Source organism: Haemaphysalis longicornis, unplaced genomic scaffold (assembly GCF_048455015.1).
Source record: "Haemaphysalis longicornis isolate Haplotype H1 unplaced genomic scaffold, Haemaphysalis longicornis Haplotype H1 scaffold_14, whole genome shotgun sequence".
Lineage (NCBI taxonomy): Eukaryota > Metazoa > Arthropoda > Arachnida > Ixodida > Ixodidae > Haemaphysalis > Haemaphysalis longicornis.
In genome coordinates, this window is record NW_027526245.1 from 19,258,857 (window position 1) to 19,276,412 (window position 17,556).

The window sequence follows — 17,556 nt, forward strand, 5'->3', positions numbered from 1 at the left end:
TGCTTTTCTTCCCTCTCGGCGCAACTATTTCTTCAATTAATTTATTTTTTCTCTCTTTTACTGTCGTAAAAACAGACGCCAATGTGTATTTTTTTTAATAAAAGGACGCTCGTAGTTTCAGTTACGTGTCCACGCACGCCAATAATGTGCATTACGTTTTCTTCGCCCTGAATAATTTGGGCAGGCATGACTGCGGCAGGAAGTTTCAGTAGTTGTTTGGAATGGTCCTGCCAATATACTTCGCTGTTACGTATTCCACTTGGGCCTGGCAGCTGAATCCAGTGCCAGACAGACTGGACAAAATGTTCGCGTTTAGGCAGCGCAGGAAAGACGCGCCTTTAGAAAGCGCGCGCGAGCATTCGCACAGCCCCATGGGGAATGGCTAACACTGCATCATGGTAACTAAACCGGTTTAGCTTTCGCACGCGGAGCGTTCCCGGACCAGAGCGTCCTGCGGCGTTTAGTTAGAGGTTAGTGCTGTCAAATTCAGCCCTCCTGAGAACTTTTAAGGCGTCCTTAGAATTTTACTCTATTTTCACAGCGGAGCTGTTTAAGCTTTTAGATCGGCCGTCGAGCGTTGCCGGAAAACTCGGCCCAACCGAGCGGACGTGAGCGGTAGGTTCGTGTCGGCCCGGCGTCTTCCAGCTCGACCTTCGTGAACACTCTTCCCAGTGATCACGGCGGGATCTCTTGCGTGCTACTCTCCTCGACAGCTCGCGTGCGTTCGCGCCAGATGTGTGGAGCACAGGACAGCTCGCGCTACAGATGCCGAGTTCCGGAAGCCGGTTGCTGCCAGTTAACGTGGTCCATTTGGGAGAGCTGTGAAAGCCTGTGGACAAAACGATCCATGTCTGCCAGTCATGGGGAAATTTCAGCGGCAAGTTGGGAAATCCATGTGAGGTGCAACAGCCGGGTGTACGATATAAGGGAGAGGGGCAGCCAAGTCTACTGTTTCTCCAACCTGCGCCAATTTTGATTCCAGTGCTTCAAGCGCGCATATTGTACAAGAAAAAACCTTTGGCCAGTCACAACCTATTTGTATATAGCCAATATAAAAACATCGCGGCCGCAAAATAATGAAGTAGCGCAGCCATGTAGCGAGAAACTGAACTCTGATTACCAATGGCCTCCATTTTGAGGTGGGCCTCCCGTTGATGCAGTTCCAGCCATGCTCGATTAGCTCAGTGTAACAGAGGCAAATGTGCTGGGCTTTCTGGCTTATTATGTGAGAAATTGCACTGTTGCAAAACATTCAACTGCGGAAAAATCTTTTCCTGGCAAGAGCGACTGTTCTTGCGATAGTCATTCGCTAGCGCATATCTGCATTACGGGGTAAATTTCGTGCGTCTGTGCTTACAAAGCTCGGTGCCACCATTCAGTAGGAAACTGGGAGGCACTCACGATATTTCCAAGGCTCGCCACAGGAGCGGTATGCCTCGGAATGCGTCGGGTCCATCGTGTAGCACACGCCAGTTTTGTAGTAGGAGTACTCGATGTACCACCTGTACGACCATGAGCCGCCTGTCTACAAAAGGTTGTGTGGCATAAAAAACACGCCCCCCTGCAATCACAGCAATGCGGTTACCTTGATTGTATGGTACAGTGGCATGCTCCTAACCCCAAAAAACAAATAAGGCGTGAACTGAAAGGAACTCTCTCGACATGATAGCTGGTGCGACAACTAGCGAAAGTGACCGCAAGTCGCTCCAGCTTGCTGTATCAGCGCCCGTCTTATAGTGAGAAGTTAGTATGTGGTTTTCTTGTCACATTCACTCTTTCGTCAACGTGTGTTTCAAAGCGAAGCTTTTTATCTCTACCCCCCAAGGGTTCTGCGCGAGCATTGGCGTCAACAATAAACTCCCGCGAACAAATAAAAGAAGTTACTGGCTCCTCCAGGAATTGAACATGGAACAAATAGAAAAAAATTACACCATTTCCCCGAAGGAAACTATGCAAAGCATCTAGGAGTACGCAAACGAACGTACGCAAATGCTTCGCCATAGATTGCCCACTCTTCTGAGAGACCTTGCGACCAAGCAGGTTGATATAACTTCTTTATCTAGCCTAAAACATCTTGAAGTGCGGAGGTGCGCTGCCTGGCACTAAAACGTAAAAAAGGGGATATACACACGAACAGACGAGGTGAGGCGCAAAAACACCACCCAGGCCACCCCACAGCCTTGCTTGCTTAAAAGATTGCTTTAGTTCCTAGTATGGTCTGAACGCTTTGAACGTTGCCCTGTACAGTTGTCTCTTTCGCCTCTTTGCACCCCTGCGTTGTAGCACAGTCACTCGAAATTTTTGTTGCCTGCGCGCCGTTTTAATTTATTTTTACTTGCTCTACCATTCACTAGGGCGATGTCGACGATTGCACCGCCGTTATGTGTCTGTCGTCTTTTACGGCGAAGCTTTCTAACTTTACCCCCAGAAGGTTCTGTCGCTACCGTTTGCGTCAAGAGAAAACTCCTGCGAACAAATAAAAGAAGTTGCTGGCACCGCCAGGAATCTAACCTAGAACGAATACAGAAACGGAGCGAGAGTCGTTGTCTTACCAATTGAGCTACGAGCACATGCGGAGACGGGGGAGACAGACGGGGCACTCAACATGCACATCTGCGGGGTTTCCCCTGCGTTCTCGTTGAATATGCTACGTGATAGCGTCACGCTACCTTTCGCGACGCTGTGCGCTCCGACCACGGCACGTGTAGCGGCCGTTTGCACGCCTTGCGCATGTGCTAGGAGTTAGTAAAAATTAAAGGAAGCTCACACCAACGCATGGTATCTCAACTTTTCTCCGTCTCTATCGCGCACGTCGGCGGCGGCAGAGACGAAGAAGTGAGATCGTCTAACACCGGGTTTGAGTTTCCTTTACATTATTATAAAACGTGTCCACTCATGCCCTTCACCAATACAACTCAACCAACCACCATTCATGGATCATGCATTGATTAAACCTTAGCAAAGAATATCTCTTTGAAGCAATAAAGGGTGTGGTTAGGTGCATTTCACTTGTCGCTGGTTTCATTCTTTCTAGAGACACGCGTGTGAATTGAAGTGACGTCACATGAGTAATCGTTGCAGGTGAGGTTTGCAGCTTCGCTTTCCAACCACCTTCCCTGGGTGGATTGGCGAGCACTTTTTTTCTGCTGTAATCACTGCGGAATATGCTAAATCACGCCGCACGCGCTAACAGAATTGCGCCATATTCAGCGGAAGAAAGCTAAAATCGCACGTTACTGGCACTTACATGTTGGTGCATGAGAATGCTTCACATGTGTCAGCAGTTGTTTTCATGTAGCAGTCCAGAACGAGGCTCTCGATAGGGTACGAATACTTGATCATGTCTTTCATGATGTGCAGCCGATTGTTCAGGATGGCTTCTTGGAAGTAAGACTAAAAATAGCCAAAGAAGAAGCAAGGAAGCGGAGTTTCGGCGGCAGCTGAAAGGTTTTGCGAAAGATCATGCAAAATTATTTTAGGCGCAGCTTTTATTAAAAATAAGCAAAAGAAATGCGATGACACATGATCCCCTTTTATGGGTTGTAAACGTGAATGCAAACAATTTATCGGGACGCTTAAGTCTCTGCAGCTTTGAAGGCAAGAACGTGGCGTACTATTGCGACGGGTAGTTTTTATATACACGTCAGTCCGCTGCTACATCCGCCACGCTATTTCACCACCTTCGTAATCTACCATAAAATATCAATCTATTTATTCCACCTTAATATATCATCATCCATCTTCCTGCATTACTATCAGCTCAGAGTACCTCTACGTGTCAGAGTACCTCTAAGCAAGTGGTATGGTCTTGTCTCTCCTGGTTAGAGCTGCTCCAAGAGCTCCAATGAATTGATTTAAGGGAGGGGGAAAAAATGGACCGACCCACATGTGATATTGTACCGTGGCCTTGTCTCCGCATAGAGGGCAAAAGGGAGAGGGATAAACCGAGGTATGTATGTGATGGAGGAGCGCCCTAATGGGAAGTGATTCCGATGTGAACTTCATTGAAAGTAATATTCTTCGCAAACATTTTCGTAACAGATTTGCTTTTGTTCGATATATAGCGTAAATAGCTCTATCCTGGTTCGTTATAGTAAGGTTTGACAGTAATAGTATTCCCGGTGGTTCTGTATCTACGGTGACGACTGAGCATACGGTCACGTGTTCGACCCACATCCGTGCCGCCCTTTTAAAGCAAAGCTTTCTACCTCTACCCCCCAAGGGTTCTTTCGCGACCGTTGGTGTGAACAGAAACCTCCCTCGAACAGATCAAATAATTTACTGGCACCTCCAGGAATTGAACCTAGAACTAATATCGTAACAAAGGCAATGCCCGTTGTCTTACCGATTTACCTACGAGTCCACGCGGAGACTGGGAAGACAAGTGGTGCACTCACCAACCACATCTATGGGTTTCACCCCTGCATTCTCTCTGAATGCTACGCGATAGCGGTTAAGGGAGCTGACACCAACCCATGCGCCAATGTGCTAAAGCCTGTGGCCTCCATTGTTCACGTAAAGTATCACAGGTCGTTGTTGTCCACCTTCACGCCAAACGGCACATCAAGGAACACATTCAAATACTCCTTGATGGCCAGGCCATCACTCCATCAAAATCCTGGGCCTACATCTCCAGGCTAACACCAAGAGTGACGTATCCATGCACCGCCTCAAACACAGCATCAATAAAATCAAACACATGATCAGGCGAGTTGCCACCAAGAAGTGAGGCGCCAAGGAATCTCACACTTTTCAATAATTTCCAGCTGTTGTCCTATCAAGAATCAATTACGTCAACCCCCTGTCTTCTTCTCGGCAAGGAGGACATAAAGATGCTGTATATAATAGATACAAAGGCGGTTCAGCAGGCCATTGGTATTCCCATGAGTGCTTCCACAGAGAGGCTGCTTAGCCTGAGGCTCTACAACACGGTGGAAGCGCTCATAGAGGGCCATCTATTTATTCGAATGAGTAGAACTGTGGCAGATCGCCGCACCCTTCACCAGATTGGCCGGGCAGCGAAGAATGTCACTGCGCTTGATGTACTCCGACAAGCTCGGGCTCAAGCACTCAACACCACCATTTGTGGGGATCATGCAGTTATCTATAGAGACCCCTCCCAACATCGAGGGCAGCAGTACGCCATCATCGTGGCTACCTGTAGAAATAACCTCCTTGCTTGTGCCTCACTCAAGACCGAAGACATGAAAGCATCAGAAGAGGCAGCCATCGCCTTGGCTCTCACTCAACCAGCAGTTCGTAACGTAGTCACCGATACCCAACAAGCCTACCGGAATTACCAGTCGGGTTTGGTGTCCCGACCTGCACTGCATGTGCTAAAAAACCACTCCCCAAATGGTTCTATTCAGGTCATGTGGACACCCACTCACGCTCATCGAGGGCAACAAATACGCCCACCAAGCCTGCACTTTTCCCCCCGTGCTATGGAGCTGCACGAGGACAGTCACCCGTTACATTTCCATAGAACAGTTCGGCGACTGCCCTTCAACAACGCATCACCGACATGGATAGCTACCTCCCACTCGGATCCACCATATCATACACAGATGCCAGTATTTAAGACACTGTGATTGCAACTGCAATTTATTGCCCTAGCCACCGAGCCCTCAGTAAGACATCCCGATTTAAAGTCCCAGAACCTCCAGCATCATTCTTTGCGGAACTTGTAGCCATTAGAGAGGCTCTCCTGGCTGTGACCGGACTCACTTTGCGGCCCGGGGCTTGCATCGTAATTCGCACCGATGCCCTTCAAGCAGTACGCTTACTACGGTTAGTCAGCTGTAGCCCTATGCTGGCCCAGAGTATTCAGCGTGGCACGAATTGCTCACAAGATACTGATTGAATGGGTTCCGCGTGACCTACTGACGGCCCACTTCAAAGCAGACGTAGCAGCCCGGCTAGCAGTCTCTAGTCCATTCCCGTTAGAGCTGGATGATGTGACTCTCCTACTTACAAGAAAGCAGCACCTCCGGCGCCGCACACGTGCTCTAATTCCACCGTGTGCTGCCACCCTCCTCCCGGGTCTTACCCGTGCCGAGGAGGTTGCGCTTAGGAGGATCTTGGTGGGGGCGGCCTTATCCCCCGCAGTGACCCGCCAATGACCTCACTTTAAAGATTGTTTTGCAGAACCCGGTTGCCCAGTTTGCCACCGCAGCGATGCAATAGCCGACATACACCACTTGTTCTGGTCTTGCCTCACTTTGCGTCCTACGTGACTGCGACATCTTGCGGCGACGGGCCTCCGCTAGACGACGCATCCGCATACAATACATGGATATACGGGCCCCATCATCGTTCCCTTTTAGACTTTATACACGAAGCGAACATTCTCATGTTCATCTAACAAATTTTCCTCATCATAAACTCATACCCCTTATCTATGCCCTGTGGCAAAATAAACGTTCGAAAAAAAAAACTACCCTACGGCTCATACAATCCGGCGCCATCCCACACCCGACGCGTCTGCACTTAATGCACCTGAACCGCTACGACGCTGAATGTAAATTTTGCTCAGAAGTAGGAACACTGAGCCACATAATCGGAATGTGCGACTTTAGCCCTGAGCACCCTCCCCACTTTCCGTCAACTAACGAAAAAAAGCAACGGGAGATACTGCTGTCCAGCCACTCTCTGCCTACCCAGCTTCAGCTGGTGGACAGAGCACAGGCGGCGCGGACTGCATATATGGTATACAGTGAAGGAACCACTCCTCGGGGCTGCACGCTTGGCCGTTCAGAAGTCTGAATAGAAGTATTTCCTTCTCTTCCTTTATTTCCTTCTGTATTTCCTTCTGCTGAAGTATTTTCTTCTGCTGCTCCCCCTTCTCCTGCTCCTCCTCCTCCTCCTTCTCCTCCTCCTCCATCTCTGGCGCCCATCACGTCGCCTCCGTCCGCGACGGCAGAGACGGAGAAGTGAGATCTTCTAACACCGGGGTTCAGCTTTAATTTTATATCACAAATAGTTTCCGCTCATGTGCTACACCAATGCAACTCAACCAACCATCATTCATGCATCATGCATGAATTTAACTTTACTAAGATTATCCCTTTGAAGTAATAGAGGGTGTGGTCAAGTGCATTTCACTTCTCTCTGGATTCACTATTTGTTGAGCGAAGTGAGTGAATTTAAGTGTCGTCGTATGGGTAATCGCTGGGGGTGCCGTTTGCACCTTTGCTTTCAAACCACATTCACAGGGTGGATTGGCGCTAATTTTTTTTCTACTTATCTACTTAGAAAAAACAGGGCGAAAAAACGATACGACCGGAAGTAGAGACAAACACTGCGCTGAACTGCCAGCTGAGATTTATTTGGAATAACAACGAATATATACTAGAATCGAAAACAAGAAGGCAAGCAAATCTATAACAGAAACACACTAACAAGGACGTTGATCGTGAATTTAGCCACGTGTAATGCGTCGATCATGAGCCTAGGTATTTTATGTCCCTGGGCCTGTCGTACAACTCGACAGAGGCTGTGGTCATTTTTCTTAACCGCCTTGGTGCTCACGCAGCTATCTTCCATTGCGTAGTTAAAGAATGCCTCGCGTATCTCCCTGGTGCGCTGCTCACGATACCGCTGCAATTTAACGGTGCTATCAAAATGCTGGGGACGAGGGCTGGCATTGCTTGCCCTTTGCACAGTGTGCAGCTAGATTGCTGCTAGTGCCTGCCCGTAAAGTGAGTCGCGGGTTTGATTCCCTGCCGCGGCGGCGGCTTTTCCGATGCAGGCGAAAAGCAAAAACGCCCGTGTGTACGAGATTTCGGCGCACGTTAAAGATCCCCAGGTGGTCTAAATTAATCCGGAGCCCTCCACTACGGCGCGCCTCATCGCCTGCGCTGCGTCGGCGCGTTAAACGATCGGGTGCCTGAGCCGATCGTTAATGCAGCGGCCAGTTTGCCCTACATAGCTTTTGCCACACGACAGGTCAATCTTATATACCACGCCTTCAATAAACTCCCTAAAGCGATTGGAATGTTTTTGCAGCATTTTTTGCTGTTTACCTGCCCCAGATTCCCCAGACCGCACATACCGCTAAGTACCCGCCGCAGTGGCTCAGTGGCTAAGGCGTTGCGCTGCTGAGCACAAGGTCGTGGGTTCGATTCCCGGCCGCGGCGGCCGCTTTTCTGATGGAGGCGAAAAGCAAAAACGCCCATGTGTACGAGATTTCGGCGCACGTTAAAGATCCCCAGGTGGTCAAAATTAATCCGGAGCCCTCCACTACCGCGCGCCTCATCGCCTGCGTTGCGTCGGCGCGTTAAACCCCACAATCAATCAATCACATACCGCTAAGTTTTCTAGACCACGAAACAACAACACGCACGCCCGCACGACAACCCGCCTTCCCAATACGATGGGACACGCTATAAACATACGGTATCACCGCAATTCTTGGGGCCCTACCTTCCCCTGTGCTTGGTTTGCGTTGCTTTTGGGTTGTCGATATCAAAGTCTCCGCTAGCGCTGAGCAGCTCGCGCGGAAAGCGTGCATCGGTCAGCCTTGCCACCTGCACACCATGAGGGCATGACCTCTCTAATGAATTTCGCATTGCCGAAAGCGCAAGGCCACGCTTCACTGACTTCGAATGGGCTGATGTCTATGGCTGCAGGCTATTCTTTGAACGAGGCGCATATTTCCAGCAAATATGATCATGGCGAAAGTACAACGCTAGATCAAGTAAACTAAGGCTGTTTTCCGACGGGAACTCGTACGTTAAGGTGATGCCGCGAAGGATGTTCTCGAAGGTGGCGACTATGTCACGTGACAGCACTCGTGACTGGCCTGGTTTGAGAAAAAATGAGATTAAAAGTCATCCACGTATCGAATTTGCGTACAATGTTAAAACTACCTAGGATCATCGTCGACGCATTACACGTGGCTACTTTCACAATCAACTTCCTTTTCAGTGTGTTTCTGTTATAGATTTCCTTGCCTTCTTTGTTTGTGATTCGAGTATACATTCGTTGTTCTTCCAAATAAATCTCAGTTGGCAGTTCAACGCAGTGTTTGTCTTTACTTCCTACCCTGTCGGAAAACCCCGCGTTTTCCAGCATTACGAGAGCGATGGAATACGCCGGAAATAATGGAATACACTGGAAAACGCCGAGCTGGACCACAGCAACGCGGGGACCGCATTTTCCAGCGTTAAGAGAGCGATGGAATACGCCGGAAAGAACGGAAAACACTGGAAAACGCCGCGTTAGACGACAGAAACGCGGGGACGTTGCTGGAAAACATCGAATAACACGGGGACGTTGCCTCTGTTGACGGGGATTCAGATAGGGTGAACGGGATAGTGCGCTCTCACGGCGCCGCTGCTTGGCTGGACACGACAATGCCGAGCGCCGGTTACGTGGTCAACTGGTTGTAATCCAGCGCCGCGATCGACGCAGAAGCTCCGAAACGTGGTGTGTGCGTCCCGTGCGGTGCCGCAAAATCCCACTTTTTGGAGCGTAAGCTACACCGGCCGAGGTTGAGCAGTTCCGCGTGTTCCGTGAAGGGCCGTTCTAGGCAAGCGCGAGGGGAATTGGATTGGATTGGATTGGATTGACTTGGCTTGGCTTGGCTTGGCTGGGATTGGATTGGATCTGGTTTGATTTGGATTGGATTGGAATAAAGGGGATTGTGTTGGATTGTGTTACGTCATAGCCGCGGCAGACGCACTGGCGCCGGCGCGCTCCCAGGTGCGCGCCTCAATTGCGCAGTAGCCAAGTCTGACGCTGCTCCGGAGCCGCTTGATAGCCGTTTTGCGTGGCTTGTGAAGAGCCGTGCTGAGCATGCGCGAGGAGCAGTGACTGGACAGGACTGGATTGGACTGGAGTAGACTGAATTGGACTGGACTGGGCTGGACTGGACTGGATAAGACTGGACTATACTCAATTGGACTGGATTCCTGAACCTTAGCTCACGCTACGTATATCCTGGCATAGCAGAGCTAAGCCACTACTAATTTTTTAGCGTGCGCTGCACGCTAACAATGCTCCGTACGAGCGAAGCGTCTGTCGTAATGAAAGTTTGTTGTATTGCTGCCATTAGCATTCCGGCCGTGTTTGAAAAAAACCTTCGCTACAAATTTGCAATTATCCACGCAACTTAGCGCAAATCACGGTAATGTTGGAACATCTAAGCGTAGCCCGCTAACCAAACAAATGGATAAATAAAGAACTTCACAAATTCCTGGGGTTATCTGAGTGAATTGCAATTGCATATATTGTACCGTGGACAACTTTGCTGACAGAATCAGGCAATAATGGTAGCTCGTTGGCAAACCGGACGCATAAAGGACAGGAAAGACTTGCTTTTTGAGGACGGGGTGTAATTATTGCCCTTCACATTCTGACATGAATTTTTCGGTCTTTGAGAGCCTAATTGTCTCAATCTGCGTGCTGTTGTATTATTTTTTTAGCGAGCAACCTGTTTATTTTAACGCGAAGCATGTGTCCAATCAAGCCTAAATAGTGAAAATAAGATTTTAAAACCACCTAACCAGTTGCCGCTACCGGTGTTAAAAGAAAAAGAAATGGCGCCAGTGAACACATCACATTACCAAGATGTGTTAAAAAAAATTAACGTAGAAAGAAAACGCGTGCCTTCGCTCCAGCCCGGCCGTTCGGAAAGAAGTCCGGGGATGCACATTCACTACCGAAGGCGTGCCGCGCGACAGCACTCGTGGGGCGGGGGAGCCCACAATACGAAGAAATGAGAGGGGTACGGAGGGGTCGCTGCGCGGAACAAGTTCTCGTGATCGGCCGGGGAGCACTTTGTTCCTCCCTGCTTTTCGCCTTTTGGTCAAAATTCGTAGGTGGCTGCGTGGCTGAGTGGCCCGTCCACATTTCACATCGGCGCTGTGCCTAGTTGAAGTTACGCGCAACGTTTTTGTAAAAACGTGCATCTTATGTCTTCGCGAAGTGTCAGCAGCAACATATGAAGCTACGGAAGCTGTGGTAAAAGCAACAACAGTGGTCCGGATTCCAAGTATCTCGAAGTGAGGACTCCTCTAGCGACGATAAACCGTGGTGCTTGGGATAATTGGCACTTTGATGCGCGTGGATCCGACGACTCTCGGAGGCTGCGGGATTTGGAATACGTGCGATGTGCTTCGACAATCGACTTAACCTGCAAAGATCCCTGCGTGACTAGGGCAATTATCGTGTGTGCGTGCTCTTCGAGATAGTGCTGCACCAAGGAGACGTGCGGTTTTCGCCGCAGGATACCCTTCCAGGCCTTGCTGTATGAATGCATTGTCAACGGATCAAGGTTCACTAAGCCAAGGAAACCAGCTAAGGATTGACTTTTCATTTTAATTTTGTCACGTTTTGTACTTGTAACAAAATTGGTTCATAAAATATTTGTTTACTCGTGTTTTAATGGCCCTAAAGAATATATGGAACGATTTTTCGAACGGTTATTCTCGATGCTCATTTAATATTTGTTTTTCCATCCGGGAGAATCAATTTGCTTTTAGGAACAGATTGAGCGCTACTGACAGAACGCGATGATGAAACAATGCATTCAGCAGGGCGCAATCAGCTGGGAAGTGCCCAAATGAGTCGGGTTAAATTTTGTAGCGCTACTTAGATTTCCCTGAGGGAAGGAATTCTGTATTTCTTGTTCACAGCCATGCGGGTTTGCAATTACACGGCTATTCAAGAAAAAAAGGTCTAGCGCGAGCATCGGCCACGCCATCCGCTGGAGACGGCGTGGTCTCTGGCGTGTTCCAGCGTTACGTTCCAGCACACGCCGGATCCACGCGTTTCCGCGTCCGGCGTGTTCCAGCGTCCAGGGTCCGGCGCGCCCCAGCGTTACCGCGTCCGGCGTATTTCAGCGTTAGGTAGTCCCTTAATGAGGCGGAACGCTGGAAGCGGAGCTCCAGCGCCGCTTGGTTTTCCGATAGGGTATCGTATCGTTTTTTGGCGCTGTTTTTTTTAAGTAGCATCATGCACCAACTAGCCGTCTCAGTTCACTTGCTCAGCCCTTTATTTACGGCGGGCGCGAGAAGTGGTGAAACTTTTTATTGAAACGGGAGACCGATGGTCTAAATATCGGAAGGGAAAACCGAGAGGAGAAATAAAGCTCTGGACAGATGTAAGAGTCTTTATTTCACTGTGAGACTTTTCATTTGCACTGATGAAGGTTCAGTTCTTTTCAGACCCAATCTTCGCATGAGTCCATCACAACTGACGGGCCAGGCAAAATAGTCCACCGCGAGTAGGATTGGTGAGGTCCTCGCTCAGACTACTGGTCTGGTTTTCTCGAGACAATAAAGTGCTATTTGGTGGAGTAATTCCGTGTCAAGTTGGCGCGGGTGAGGGTGCACTTGTGGTTCCGTGAATGTTCAGTGTTAAGCAAAAGTCGAAAGTGGCCACACCAGTTTCGTGAGCTTTGCCGGGGTAGTTGTGTGCACTAGAGGCATCTTGGGTTAAATGGGGAGGGTACTGTTTACCGGTTTATGGGACACGTCAATGATAAATCTGTGAATAGAGATTTCACTGGAGCGTACTAGTGGCGATAAACCACCGAAGTGTCCTCCGGAAGTTCCTTAGGTGACGCTGTCGCTCCTAATACCGTTGCAGCCGGTAGGGCTGTAGGCGACCGTGTCAACTTTTCATCAGACGCCAGAAGAGGTTGGAAGTATGTGACCGGGTGGAAGGTCACACGCCTCACAGGGGCAAATATCTGGACATTCGTGTTGCTGGCCGAGCTCATTAACACGCTCGAGCTTCTCATAATTAACTGTGGACCATCGCACTACGGCTGACTACGCAGCTCACCTGTGGCTTCGATCTGTTAAATTCAATTACGAATCTTGTTGCTGCTAGGAGTAGGACTACTAAGCGCTGATTCTACGTACAGCGCTTAGTGCAGCTGCATAAATTCTCAATGGAGACAGAACGGGTAAAATCGAGTTGGTAATCCATTCATCTGTCCTTTGTGGCCCTTTTGTAAATATTTGGCGCTTTAAAATCTAATAATGGAGACAGAAGTGTCCCGCCACGAGGCTATTATGTTTTTGATAAACCAGCCCCCTCAACTACCGATCAGTAAAGGGAACTTGCTATTTCCGCACTGGTAGCTGATGGTTCGAAATTGCCGAAGGGCGAATAAATGTACGTCGGACAGCAGCTTACCGTGTCTAGTGTGGCACACCCTTTTCCAGTTTGTTCCCAGCAGATCCTCGAGAGATTCACGCTGAAAGATACAACAGCCGTCACAATTAGCCACAATACCGAACTTGTGATAAGGGCTCCCAAAGAGTGGTAATATAGCTCAGCACCATTCAAAATATAAGGCGCACTTCTTTAATGTTCAGGTCTCAAATGTCGAGTTTCTAGCACACTGAAAGCTGCAGGACCGTTACAATTCTGGAAGGCTCGGTAAGTTTGTACTTTTTGTAACACCTCACGGCAGATGGCGTTACTGTGCCCCGAAGATGCGAAATTCCGTCTTTCTAACAACAACCACTCCATAATTCACTTTATTGCAAGAAGCCTTATGAGAACTTTTGACACCATGGATAGTTTCATCGCTGCGCTTAACCATTCGTTTTCGTTCATATGCATATCTGAAACTTGGTTCTCTGATTCTAACAGTAATTTGTACAGTTTACTGTCCCATCAAACAGAGTACTGTCATCGAACTTCTGATAGCCATGCAGGTACAGCAGTTTTCGTTTCGCCTGATATTTCCTACACACGCAGACATGATTTATCGTTTACCACAAACCTTTGTGAATCGGTGTCAATTGAAACTAATCTATCACTTTTTCCACATAACAAAATTTTAGTCATTGGTTGCATTTATCCTTCCTCTTCATCTTCTTTGACTGAATTCCTACTTAACCTTGATACAATTCTAACCCAGCTATCACTTGAAAATAAGGACGTTCCGTTAGTAGGTGACTCAACATTAACTTACTTGACACCGAATCTAAATCGTATGCTGCATACACAGATTGTTTTACTGGATTCGGACTTGAATCTTTGATACATGCGCCCACGAGATGCGTGAGCAATGGCCCACGCACGTTATTAGACCATGCGCTATCTAACACATCAACCCAACCCTTTTCTGCGTCCTTGAATGCGATGTCGCTTATCATTTTCCCATTTTGCTTATTTTGGACGCGTTCATGCCTAAGAAACGCATGTTAACTTTACAGCGCAAAAAAGACACACACAAGTACGAGTGAGGGACATACGTAGCGCTGGTATGTCCAGCGCTACGTATGTCCCTCACTCGTACTTGTGTGTGTCTTTTTTGCGCTGTAAAGTTAACATGCTGAACCAACTAGCCCAGACATCAACCTTAAAAAACGCAATTCACACTTTACATCTGTTTTTGATGCAGTTGCATTTAGAGAAGCGGTCTGGGCGACTGATTGGTCTATCATTAATTCATTGAATGATTCACTGCATCCAATGCATTAATTCACTGCATACCCTTTCTTCTGCAATTTTAAAAGTGTGATCATCAAGCACTACCACGCTTAAATGTAAAAAAAAAGATATGGCTATCCGAATAATCCATGGATGACTAAAGGGTTATAGAAAGCATGCGGAAAAAGGGCAATATGTACAAAATAAACCAAAAGACATTATAATTTAGCTAAGCGCTATAAGAAATACTGCTGCTTCCTAAACATGCTCTTAAAACCGGCTAAAAAATGGTATTATGAAAATGAATTTGCAAACCCCCCCCCCCCAAAAAAAACAAAAAAAACAATGGAATCTGTTGAATACCTTCCTTAACAAAACTGCAGCTGACTCCTATAAATCAACAATTACGCACAATGGAGTAAACCTGATGGAATCACCTCACATTGCTGTTGCCTTTTGCAAATATTTTTCATCCGTTTATCACAATAGCCATCAGCCTTTGCATGCGCCAAGTGGTTTTCCCCGTGCTTTCCAGTCTTTCTTTTTGTTCCCGGTTACACCAGAAGAAGTTATCGCTACGCTTGGCACGCTGAAAAATACGAGATCAGGCCTAGACAACATTTTTATTCGCCATGTAAAGTTAGTTGCTGATTTAATCATAACTATACTTAGCGATAGAATATATCTTGTCTTTAGGTCTGGTACTTTTCCATCTGTTCAAAAGAAAGCTAAAATAATACCTGTTTTTTAAATGTTTTTTAAAGGGGTGAGCGGCTATTTTTTTCTAATTACCGCCCAATTTCTATTCTCTTTTGTCTTAGAAAACTAATTGAACAGATATTTTCCACACGCCCGAACAGCTATCTCAATAAATTTAATGTACTGAATCCATGTCAATTCGGTTTCCGGTCTCGACGTTCCAGCGACCTAGCATTGCTTTCCCTAACAGACTTGATTAAAAAATGAATTGATGCTGGAAAGTTTCTGGGCTCCGTCTTTCTAGATTTTACAAAGGCGTTTGATACGATTAATCATAGTATCTTGTTTAAAAAATTACAAGCTTACAGCATAATCAGTCCGTCACTAACAATGAATGATGATGAATAAATCTTTATTTGCCAAGCTGGTGCAGATGTTAGGGCACCCTTCCGGTGGGGGGCTTCCTTATTCCGGGATACCCTGAGCTCGGCTGGCGGTCCAGGCCCTCTTCACCAGTTCACGCTGGATCCCAAGGTCCGGGCTCGTCAGGCGGTTCACCCACTGCTTGTAGGAGGGGGAGGTTATTGGGGCAAGGTCTGGGGTCTTCTGGCACTCCCAAATCTGGTGGTACAGTGTACCGGGCGTTGGACAGAAATTGCAGCTAGACGGGTATTGGGTGGGGTAAATCACATAGAGTAGGGTACTGTGGGGGTGCGTATTCGTCTGTAGTCTTCGAAGGGTGGTGGCTTCTGCTCTTGTTAACTGGGAATGCGGAGTCGGGAAGGTTCTTCGGCCTTGACGGTAGTAAGTGAGAATGTCAGCATACCTGACAAGCGGTTCTGTTTTGGGGGGCGCAAGCGGTGTTTGTCCCTCTATGGTAATGGCCCGGTGTGTAAGCGCGCGGGCAGCGGCGTGAGCCGCCTTATTACCTTCGAGAGATTTGTGTCCAGGTATCCAGATGAGCCGCGTTTCAGGTATGTGAGCAGTATTCTTAAGAATTTGAAGTGCCGTTTTGCTGATGCGGCCTCGTTGGTAACTGCGGCACGCCGCCTGCGAATCCGTCAAAATTGTGATTGCATCTTTTCCCGTCGTGATGGCCAGGGCAATAGCGGCTTCGTCACCTAACCGTCAATATACCGTATACGTGGCTGACACGTTTCTGAAACAAGCCCATTTAACCAAGGTGCGCCTCAGGGATCTATTCTCGGTCCTTTATTGTTCATATTGCATATTAAGGATCTTCCGTATTGTCTTAATTCTTCTCACTGCGTCTTGTATGTTGACGATACAACCATTCTTTATCTGATAAATCAATAATTTGCCTTACCGCCAACTTCAATGCGCTACTTAACAACTTTGTAAAATGGTGCCGCGTCAACTATTTAGTTATTAACCCGGAAAAAACTAAACTTGTGGTATTTATGTGCCATCAAAAAACCACTGGTTTCTTTCCCAAATTACATCTTGGGCCTCATTTGTTCACATCTTCCGACCACATTACATTTCTTGGCATTCACCTTGAACCACACCTTACATTAAGTTCTCAACTTCTCACTTTTCCTATCCAAAGCGAAAAACAGCTTTTGGTATTTGAGCTTTAATCAAAGATCGGCGCTTTTTCCCTCACCTAGCCCTGTTGTCTTTATCTTTTGCTTTTGTTCATCGCCAGTTTCATTATGGTATTGTTTCTTGGGGCAACACTTACTCCTCTCATGTTTCATCTGTTCAACATATACAAAACCAGTGTATTCGCATTACAACATTCAGTCCATGTCGTTCCTCCGCCTTACAACTTCTACATCAGAATAATATACTATCTATTAATGGGCTGTTTCAATATAAGTTAGGTAATCTTTTTTACAAATTATTGCATTATAATCTCCCTTATGATATTTTTGAAGTTAGTGTTTTACGCAGTAAAAGCGTAACCAGGTTTCCAAGTAATAACAATTTCTTACTACCATCTCACAGTAATTACGGTAAGGAAACTACGTGTTTTACAGCTGTTAAATTTTGGAATATTTTCCTACGGCTGTCAAATCATCCCCATGCCTTGCTTGCTTTAAAAATACCTTACAAAAAGTTCTTTTGCTGTAATTAGAATCTTGTTCCCTGCTTTATTCTTGCGTTATACCCAAGGTTCTCATGTGCCTTTACTTCCTTCGTGTCATTTACGAAGTTATTGTACCACTTTTATATTAGATAACCACAATTAGAGCTACCTTTCTGAGGGTATGTACATAAAATGCCAATTTCTTCTGTGTTTTATACTGTATACTGTACATAGGTCGGCAAAACAGAAAGAACTCACTCAAACTCAATCACATTTTTCTTTATTTACGCTGTACTCAATCAAACTCAGACTCAAAAAGTTCGTCTGTTCACAAAATCACTCGTACTCACTCAACAAATACTCATTTGTAATCGTACTCACTTGTACTGAAACTCATTTGTCCTCAC

General features: G+C 47.2%; 1 protein-coding gene across 1 annotated transcript in view; it reads right to left on the reverse strand.

The window, feature by feature from the left end:
• The window catches only part of LOC144164992 (uncharacterized), a 709,659-nt gene that overhangs the window by 562,233 nt on the left and 129,870 nt on the right, over nt 1–17,556 (reverse strand). The window contains exons 15-17 of the mRNA XM_077695175.1: nt 13,150–13,210; nt 3,248–3,393; nt 1,402–1,502 (exon numbers count right to left, since the gene is read on the reverse strand). Of these exons, the coding sequence (XP_077551301.1) occupies nt 1,402–1,502; nt 3,248–3,393; nt 13,150–13,210 (308 nt within the window). The remainder of the gene's footprint in view (nt 1–1,401; nt 1,503–3,247; nt 3,394–13,149; nt 13,211–17,556) is intronic.